This window comes from Acomys russatus, chromosome 26 (assembly GCF_903995435.1).
Source record: "Acomys russatus chromosome 26, mAcoRus1.1, whole genome shotgun sequence".
Lineage (NCBI taxonomy): Eukaryota > Metazoa > Chordata > Mammalia > Rodentia > Muridae > Acomys > Acomys russatus.
In genome coordinates, this window is record NC_067162.1 from 5,259,461 (window position 1) to 5,270,000 (window position 10,540).

At 48.9% G+C, this 10,540-nt stretch overlaps 1 protein-coding gene across 1 annotated transcript; it reads right to left on the reverse strand.

The window, feature by feature from the left end:
- Positions 1–387: 387 nt before the first annotated feature.
- On the reverse strand, positions 388–2,185 carry Pou4f2 (POU class 4 homeobox 2). Its single transcript, XM_051169172.1, has 2 exons — positions 1,751–2,185; positions 388–1,329 (listed from the first exon to the last, which is right to left on the reverse strand). The coding sequence occupies exons 1-2, from the start codon at positions 2,048–2,050 to the stop codon at positions 388–390; spliced, it is 1,242 nt and encodes a 413-aa protein (XP_051025129.1). The 5' UTR covers positions 2,051–2,185.
- Between the last annotated feature and the right edge of the window lie 8,355 nt (positions 2,186–10,540).

Here is a 10,540-nt window from a genome sequence, read left to right on the forward strand (position 1 = left end):
GAGGGGATTTTCAAAAGCGTGTCCCTCGCCTTCCCGCTGACAGCCAGCTCCACGCTTCCTCAGATGAAGCCGAGCAGCCCAGGCGCGGCTTAAAGGGGACAACTCTGCTACAACTTGACAAATTCCCTTTTTGTTTGCTTTTTTGTTTGTTTGTTTGTTTTGCTTTGTTTTGCCTTTCTTTACTTCGCGGAACACGTTCACATTCCTTCTGATTTAGGCTCAGCTGCTCGCTGCTTTGCTCCTGGCTTGTTCTGGGTTCACATTTACCGGAATTGTGTCGGATAGCCAAAGTAGACAGAAAAGAGGAGGAAGAGAAGAGGAGGAAGAAAAGAGAGGATGAAGGGGAAGGGCCGTTCCAGGGGAAGGGCCGGTCCTGGAGAAGGGTCCCTAAATGCCAGCGGAGTATTTCATTCTCTTCTGTTTCTGCCTCTGGTTGCAGAACCAGACGCGCACCACGTTTTTCTTGAGGTCCAGCTTCTCGGCGATGGCCGCGATCTTCTCGGACGAGGGCCTCGGCTGGATAGCGAAGTAGGCTTCCAGCGAACGCTTCTCCGGCGCCGCGATAGACGTGCGCTTGCGCTTCTTCTCCGCGCCGTTGAAGAGCTCCGGCTTGGTGAGCTTCTCGCGGTGGGATTTCTCAGCTTCCTCCAGCCACGCCTGCAGGATGGGCTTGAGCGCGATCATGTTGTTGTGCGACAGCGTGAGAGACTCGAACCTACAGATGGTGCTCTGGCTGAGCGAGCCCACTCCCGGGATCTTGAGGTTGGCTAGAGCCGAACCCACATCTGCCTGGGTCACTCCCAGCTTGATGCGTCTCTGCTTGAAGCGCTCGGCGAATGCCTCCAGGTCCCGGGGGTCTGCATCCACATCGCTCATGCAGCCCATGTGCGAGGGTAGCCCGTGTGCGTGGGCCATACTCAGGGCTGCCTGGTGCATGGGGTTCATGGTGGCCATGTGTGGTGCGTGAGCCGGAGTTGATACCACCGTGCCGTCCGGGCCAGCCATGGCTCCCAGGGCCAGCCCGGGACTCAGGTGCTCCAGCAGCTCGCCCTCCAGTGCCTGGTGCGGCTGGTGGTGATGGTGATGGTGGTGGTGGTGGTGGTGGTGGGTGCCGGCCAGGGCAGACGGGTGAGAGATGGGCACAGATGAAGAGGAAGCCGAGGACGTGCACGGGATGGTGTTCATGGTGTGGTAAGTGGCGTCCGGCTTGAAGGGGCTGTGGTGGGGCGGGTGGTGGTGGTGGCTCTTACTCTGGGAGACGATGTCCACGGCGGCCAGAGCCTCGGCACGGGCCAGCAGACTCTCATCCAGCCCGCCGAATATATTGCTCTGCAATTGTAAGTAGAAGGCACACATTACGCTCAGCAGGGAATTGTGCGCGCTCTCTCCGGAAGCCCCGGCCCAGGGCTCGCCACCGCCAACGCGCCTACAACATTCCCAGAACGTTAAAATAATAATAACGACAATGATCCTGAAACTCGGCTGCGAGAAAAAGACGGGAAGCCTCCACGAGAAGCCAGGATGCAGGGGGAGGAAAGTGAACCGCAGACAACACAACACAACACGCGCACAGGCAGCATCCCAGGTCATAAAAATTAATATGAAAGGCAAGACCCGCTGAATACTTAAGAGAGGGGGGATTGGTTGGAGGTGTGGGGTGATTTGCTGCGCAGACATGAAAAAAACATCAAGCAGATAAAGGAGGCTGTCAAAATGTGCCTTTAAGCGGTGATTATGCAGACATACGCACCGGTGGGGTTGGAAGACAAGCTCTCCGCATCGCCTCCGAGCCCCCGCCGCCGCCGCCTCCGCCGCCGCCGCCGCTGCCGCTGCTGCTGGAACTGCTGCTCCGGCCTCCACCACCTCCGCCACCGCCGCCGCCGCCGCCGCCAGCGTTGCTGGAGCTGTTGGGGGAACTGGCCGAAGGTGCCGTGGGCGCAGAAGAACCCGGGGAGGCGCTGTGCAGCGCCGAGTACTTGGGCTCCACGTGCAGGCTGCCGGCGTGAGGCATGCTGAACGCCTGCTTGCTGTTCAGGGACATCATCATCATCTTCCCTTGCGCGGCGCGCTGGTTGCTAGCGCACTCTGGTCCCAGCTACCCGGGCCCACCGGCGGCAGGAGCGGTGGGGACAGCACTGCAAAGTTGTGCCTAGCCGCCACGGCCTCCCGGCTCTGCTCTCCCAGTCCTGGCCGCTGGCTTCGCCTGCTGGGTCTGTCTGAGCTGTTGCCCTGCTCTGGGTGGCGCTGACTTCAGACCTCAGCGCCCCAAAGTGCACCAGCTCGACTAGGTCGTGGAGTTATAGTCCCCGTCTTCCCGCGCCTGCCCCCTGCCCGCCCTCCCCACTCCTTCCCTCCCCCGCCCTCTCCTGCCAAGAAGCACTGGCTCTGGGTGGGTTTCTCCCTCGGCTCCCCCAGGCTCTGTTCCTTTCGATTCTCCCTGCACCCTCCCCTCTGGCTCTGCTACGGGACCGGCTGCCTTCCCTGCCCCGGCACCCACTCTGTTGTTACCACCCCTACCTCCACACCTGCAACTCCTGCTTCCAAACGTGCCCCAGTTCAACCCCACCCAATTAGCCAGGTCTCTGCTTCAGGCCACCGGGCAGTGCCAGTCACCGGGGTGCCAGCCTCCAGCCCCGCCCACTGCTTCTGCCAGATTTTCTCCCCCTCCCTTCTAGGAAAAGAAACTCCCCCAAAAAGTTGCGTTCCAAGCCAGCCTTGGGCGCTAACCGGCTCTGTACTGTGCAGTGCACCTTACCTGGCGACCTGCTCTCCTGCCTCCTGCTTACCACTAAGTTTCAGGGGCCCTCCCCTCCCGTCAGCTCCAGTGACCCCGATTCCCCAGCTGCCGGCCACTGATGAGGTTCTAGACGCTGCGGCTAACCCGGGTCCTCTGCTCTGACTGCCGCCTTGATGTGTGCTGAGGTCAGCCCCGGGCTTCAAGCCCCACCACCCGGCGGGTGCCTAGTGCAGAAAGACGTGGGTCTACCGGGCTGCAGGGCTTTCTCTCCCTCGATTTCCCTCAGCTCTCAGCGGATTGGACAAGCCGCCCAGCCCGCTAGGGTTGTCTGTGCGCATGCGACTTCCCCCTTTATGGGCATATGCCCCCTCCAACTCATACACAAATTTCTAGCCCCCCCCCCCTTCTCTTTTTCCACCTTCTTCCTCAGTCCAGTATAGGATGAGTTGGGACTTGGGAGGATCCCCCAGCAAACCACGACTCTGGATTTATTATTCTTCATTAGCTACAATCAAAGGAAAAGGAGCAACTGACAGGAAGAGAAAGGCCAGAAATACAGAGCGCATGTGCTGCCGAATGCCACCACCACAACACACACACACACACACACACACACACACACACACACACACACACACACACACCCTCGGGGGCTGGCGTAAGTCCCACTTATCTTCATTTCCACAGTCGCTGTGAGCAGAGAGACTATTTTTAGCCTACACTTTGTTGGTACTTTTATGCTAGTGCATATACCACTTTTCCTAGAAGTCGACACACATTCTGAGTTCTAGTTGCAAAAGCAGACAGAGTGCCGCCGCGCCCCGCCCCCCGCCCCTGGTCCCCAGCCCCAGCCCCCAAACACAATCTATTTACTGTCTTTCATATTTCCATCCTTCTTCTACTTCCTTCCGTGTTTGGGGCTACTCTCACCTCCCCAGAGCTCACGATGGGTGAGAACCTGCCGGTGGCAAGTCTCAGACTGGGGCGACCCGGAGCAGGTGCGGACGCTGGGAGCTTGGGAAGGCGAGCAGGTGCCAGAGCAGGCGGCAGGCCTAAGAGGCACTGGCGCGCGCGCGAGGACAAAAACAAAGTGGAGGGCAAGCACGGAAAGGGGAGCCCTCCGGGAGTCAGCACCCGGAAGCCCCGCGGCGGTAGCGACGAGTAGGGAACCTCCAGTCCTCCGCTGACCTCCTACAAACCCGGGCGGGTGGGTTCAAGTCGGGAAAGCTGCTGTGCGACAGTTACACGCACGAAAGAAAGCCTCAGCGTTGACAGTGCGGAGGGCTCTGTCCGTGGTGCTTAAATCTCTGCAGCTTTACTACACCAGTCTCCAGCCAGCTTTTCTCTTCCCGAGCGTAAAGGAAAATAATAAACGCTAGCCAAAGGGGATTCCTAGGAGCAATGTTCTCGATTGAGGGCCTGGAGAAGCCTGGGCACGGAACTCGGAGAGGGGGGTGTTGACATGAAAGAGCGTGGCTGTGCAAGACTGTTCAAGTAAGTGCTTAGGTGTTTAATTTCTACCTCAACAGCCAAGGTAATTTTCAAGGAAAAAAAAAAAAAGCATTGTGCAGTTCTCGCTGTCTCAAGCTTCACGAAATGAAATAAATCAAAGTTAAAGGCTTGAGTATCATTTAATTATAGTGCGAACAGCGCTTTGAAAGAAGCAGAACACCATCTCTAAACAAATTATGACCCAGCCAGGAAGGAATTATTAGATTGAAATTTCATTTAGACTCGGGAGACACCGAGCTTCACTATGTAATCTGCTATGCCTCGTCTGATTTGTATGCTTAATTCAGCTTGACGAATTTATTAGTTTTCATAATAGTGAAAAACTGAGCAGCACTGTGGGCATTGTGTGTACTATAAATTGTATGTCATCGTGGAAAAGCGCAAGTCTATAGAAATCTTTTATTAATGCCAGTATAAGAGAGAGAGAATTTTGTGTGTGTGCTTTAGAGAGGTCCATGCCAAACTCCACTGCTGGTGTCTCACCGGTCCATTACCATATCGTCACACTAATTAGACCACTTCCTCAGTGATATAATTTCAAACTTCAAATTAGGTTCTAATTAACAAGGGTTGTCCAATTTGCTTAATCTTCAAAAGGCTTTGGATGGTGTAATTAGTATAAACTGTTGAGCCTCTCAAATGCCTAATAAAAATCCATTAAAGTATGTGGGTGTGTTTTCTATCAGTATCAAGTGAGTAAGGACCACATGGCCAAAGAAATTTTAAGCGGAGTAGGAGATAGCAGTAAGACAATGTTTTCAGCCACTCAGTTCCTCCAGATTGTCACAGTGAGTGAATTACAGAAAAATAAAAATGTTGTGGTATTTCAACTCCTAAATAGTGTGTGTGTGTGTGTGTGTGTGTGTGTGTGTGTGTGTGTATATAAAACTAAAGGCACAAGGATACCAGGGAGAAGAATCACATGGGGAAAGAATTCTTCTCTTTCATTAGGTGTCTAATTAGATGTAAAGTCAAAAGCAACCCTGAGGAGTTGCCCAAACACTATTGTGGCAACAGTCTGCTGAACTTGAATTGCAAAATCAAATATTTGGGATGTTTTGAACCTCTCTATGTCCCTCCTCTTTCACTGAGCTTTAATCACTTGTAATAGTTGTATTAATGTATGTTGTCACCTGGGAGTATTGAGAAATGCATATCGTTAATATGAATTAATCTTGATTTTAATACCAACTGACAACTGATCTCCAAAAATGCTAAGCACTTGTCACCACTTTATATGGTAAATAAGGTAGTGTAATAAATTCATAAAATAGAGAAGCTACTGTTAAACTGGGCAAACTTTGCTTGATATGGAATTTATTGACTAAACTATTTCTTTGAGCAAGACAACTCTCATGAAACTATTTTCCTGACTATTGAATTCCAATTGTCATTAAGTTAGCCTTAAATAGTTTTTTCCATCTTTAAAATATTTTTCAGTGATATCTCTAATTCCAGACAACAAAAGAACCACCAATGTTGCCTAATTACCAAGCAGAGGTTAATGTATACATGCAGAAAAGGTGTTTCCTTCCCCCTAGAAAACGGGAGCATTTTAAAGAGTCAAGTCAGAGTTTCACTTCTTTTCCTGCTCAAAGTGAAAAATGAACAGCAGCGATTGTGTTGCACTGGAGAGAAAATGCAATTCTTCCTTCATCTGTAGGACTTGCAATCATGCAATCTTTCCCATTAGGAGTGTCCAGAATACCAACATCCTCAAGGTGATATCAATAAAACCTGTTTCAGTTGTGCCCACGGGCATTGCTGGCAAAGTATGTCAACGCCTGTAGAATGTGGAAGTTGATCTTGGGAAAAGGTTCCAGATCCACTCCCCTCCCTCCTTAGCATGGCAAGTCAAACTGCTGGAAAGTTGGTACTAAATCCAAAGGGTAGAAGCAAAATGGACCCAGATTAGAAAGTTGCTTAGGGTGCCTCGCTAAACTGGTGTTTGCAAACGCACCTGTCCAAAATTCAGTGCCTCGGCCAGAGTGCATGCCTACTTAAGCAAATCGAAGTGGGGGAGGGGAGGAAAGCAGAGGGTTGAGAAGTGCGTCAACTGTGTGATTAGAGCTGGGGTTTCTCTCTCCTCACTCAGCCTCTTTGTTTGACAATTGCTCCTGTCCCATCCGCTGGCAGATGCAGACAAATGTGAACTGCCTACCTCCAGGCAAAGAGGAGTCCACCAAGGATTCCTGGTGGTGGCAGCAGGGTCTGGGCAGTACAAACCCCCCACCCAGAAATCATCTGATGCCTGAAGCCATCCCAGGAGGACAAACCACTGTCTCCTTGTTTTTGGGTCCTAATTTACTATTAAAATGTTTAAGCAGTGCCTTCATATTTTACTGGACTTAATGTGTTTTATGAAATTTTAATTTATTAAGGGCAGTGTGATTTCTTTGTATTTCAAACAGAATTGAACTGCAGTACAAGAAAGATTTCTCAAAAGACAGATCTGCTCTATTCAGTGCGCCAGCCCACTCTTGAGTTAAATGACCATGGATGAAGGAAAGAGAAGGGTGATTTTTTTTTTAAGTCCCATTTTCCACATTATTAAATGCAAGATGATCAGCCAACTTGCTTCGGATTCTGCACAGAGCCCCTGAACTCTCTCACTGGACACTGACTTGAGATGTGGGAGGATGAGAAAACTACGGGGGCCTTGGCTATACCTGGAAAGGGGGGAGGGGGAAAAGAACCTTAAAACTGAGAGTTCTGGGGACCCCCAAAGATCTGTGCATACAGCAGGAAAGGGCACTCCTGGTGCTGGGTGCTGCAAGAGGGGTCAGTGCTTCCACGGAAGTATCTTCCTTTGTATGCCACCACTCTGGTGTTTCTGTTTAATTTCCCCCTTAGAGGTTAGCTGCCTTTAGAACTCTCCACACACTGCACTTCCCAGAAGGTTCTAACAAGCTCACAAGTGGCCTCCATCCCCCACCTGAACTCACTGGGTAAAGAAGGTCAAAACGTTGTAGCTACCAGTGAGAGTGCGCTGGGGTGGGTAGGAGACCTGAGCCTGGGCCTCACGGTGTGTGTGTGTGTGTGTGTGTGTGTGTGTGTGTGTGTGTGTGTGTGTGTGTGTGTTTGTGTGTAGCCAGGCAGGGAAGAATGAATGAACTGAGAGAAGTACAAAAGAAGTGAAAACAACCGGTCCTCCATTTCTTGGTGGGGAAAGAGCAAAGCCGAGTTCAAGAAAGCTCTCTCAGGTACTGGGAGGAGGTGTGGCTGGCAGCCCTAGGGGCCCCTGCAGTTGCAGCAGGTGAGTTAGCTGAGGCCAAGAGGGAGCACAACTGATCCGACCCTCTGAGGAGCCTAAGGCTGGAAGCTAGAGACAGGCAGAGAGACGCAAGTCCCCCTCCTCACTCAACTGTGGAGAAAGCCTGGTTCGAATCCACACACTCTCAACACACACACACACACACACACTCACACTCTCCTTTCCTCCTCTCCCAGGAAAGCTTAGGGTCACAGACCAAGCCAGTCTTTCTGACCTTCTCAGGTTCCCCTGTGTTTACCCTACAGGTAAACTATTTTTCCTCTCAGGGATTTTCCACAGTCCAGTCCGTGTATTTACCTCTGTTCAAAGTTAAGCCCAGTCACGAAATCAAACGGCAAGTACTGGACTGATCAATGAAGACTTTTTTGCAGTCATTGGCGCCTTGTGCTTCTTGGAACGAAAATAAATGCAAGAAATCGAAACTTAATTACTTGAAAGAAATCCAGAAATCCCTTTGCATAATTTATCCCGTCATTTTTTTTTTTTTTTTTTTTTTTTTTTTTTTTTTTTTTAGTAGCTTTTGTGTTCGGTTCACTGTCTGTTAGCTCTGTACTTTTGGAGAAATACCTGCTTCCTTACAAGTAAGGTTCCTTGAGGCTTAGTACCCTCCTCCACCTCAGAGAGACCTTTCCTGCTGTGCCCTCTTGGCTCCTGCCACTCCTGACCACTCATTCACCATTTCTTCTCACACCACAATCTTCAGGCTAAGTGTTGTATAAATCAAAACAAAATTTCAAATCTCATTTATTCTTTCTTCTTTGTCTTTTTGTTCAGTGGGACTATTGTACCTGCACTTGTGTGATACCAGGTCCCATGGTAAATACCAGGCCCGGACTGCTCCTCCAAGGAAATGAAGTGCCATCAAAAGCCATTCGGCTGGTGATGAAAAATTGATTAAATGGTGGATTTTTTTTTTCTTTTCTCAAGGGAAATGTTTGCCCCATACACTGTTGAGTGTCATTATGTTCCTAATGACCAAAGCCTAATTATTTATTCTGATTAAATGACTTATCCAGGCGTTTAGTCAGATCACCAAACTTGGGCACTAGTTTCATTTCTTCCTCTAATGTATGGTCTTTTCAAATTCACTCCTTTCTCTTCATTTAGCTTCCAGTTAAGTGAAAAATCTTTGGACATGTAAAATGTTTTTTTTTTTTTTTAAAAAGATCTTTTACCCAGGACTCCAAATAAAAATAGATGCCCCTGTGTTCACTTTGAGATGGTGGCTATGGCCGAAAGCTTTTGCACATGCTGTGACTCTGGCACCTGATGCCACTGGGAATTTAACAATTTGATGATGCAAGTAATGCCAGCAGATGTGTATCAGCAGACAGCACCTGGATCTGTTAGCACAGTCAGGGTAGCGCCACAGAGGCAGGCTTTTTCATGGACACCTCATAGAAGGCTGGAGTAATGTTATGAAAGAATAAAAAATACATTGGGGAGCAGCTTGGAAACTGAAGTACATTTTGATTTAACTTACATTAACAGAAATGTAATGTAAAAGTGAAAGGATCTAACAAAATCATTAATAATTAAAAAATAATTACAGATGGTCTATCCTTCCTATTCATAACCATTCAACGCTTTAGACAAAGAAAACGGACTACTCTTAATGGGAATGAGATGTAGGCAGACTGCTAATGAGAAGGGAGCTGAAGACTGCATTTGTCAGAGGACACAAGTTCTCCTTACTTCCTTACGTCTTTTTATACTCTCAGATAGACCTTCATCTTGCGTCAATATTTGCACTGAGTGGCCCAGTTTGTCCGCAGACATCTCTTGAGGAGTAAGAGTGGAGGAGCACAGGCATCAGATGGCTCCTCTGTTAGAGCCCTCACTGTCACACGCCTACAGGTGCCTCCTTGTCCACTCATTTCACATAGCCCTTGTTCCTTATGCCCACGGTGATCTTTCCCTCATAGATTCATGCCTGCTTCTTTCACCAAGAGGAATGCCTTCCTTTTTTTTTTTTCTCACTGCATAAATGCATTCTTCTGCTCGCAGTATCAAGTTGGTTTTATTCCCAGTATGTATTTTTCAGCATCCAGAGTCTTTAGAGGGGTATTCTTCACGGGTTGTAAACCTTTAATCATTGGGAATGAGACACTCAATTCTGATCTTTCTTTCCCCCACTGCATATTCTCCTTTATTTTGCTAGAGAGACACACACAGGGACTGCCCCCACAGCTCTGTTGAAGTTCCAGGCACTGGGAGGGAATCAAAGCCACCTGGCAGAAAGCAAACTTCACTGCCTCTTCCCAGAGATAAAGGGAAGACTTACAAAAGGAGAGATTTGCAGACAGCCAACAGGAATTGAATGAAGTCATGACTGCGACGACGTCTGCTGGGAAGCCACCAGGAAGTGGAGAGCTACAGCTCATGTCAAATCGTATGCATCTAAAGAGTGTGCAGCCTCCTTCTTTCCTTCCCATCCCCAGATGGCTTAGAAACAAAACAGCATGTCTTTTGTAGAGAGCAGGAAAAAAAAAAAGAAGAAGAAGAAATGCTAATAGGGTGACTGCAAATATTATAAATATTGTTGCCTCCCAAGCTATATAAATATGAACTGAGTGAATAAAACATGTTAAATTCCTTGTTCTCTCTCTCTCTCTCTCTCTCTCTCTCTCTCTCTCTCTCTCTCTCTCTCTCTCTCTCCCTCTCTCTCTCTCTCTCTGTCTCTCTCTCTGCCTTCTATTCTTCCAGATGTAGATCTTTAATAATGACAAGCTCACCTTTAAACATTTATCTTTTCATTTTTATCTTTTTTATATGTTTACTTATTATTTAGTGTGTGTGTGTGTGTGTGTGTGTGTGTGTGTGTGCTAGCAGGCACACACTTACTCTTGTGCCTGTGAGAAGGTTGGAAGACAACATTCAGCTGTTGGTTCTCTCCTTTTTTAAAAAAAAACATACTGTGTGAGAGGGTGTCAGATCTTGGAGCTGCAGGCAGTTGTGAGCTGCCATGTGGGTGCTGGGAATTGAACCCAGGTCCTCTGGAAGAGCAGTCAGTGCTC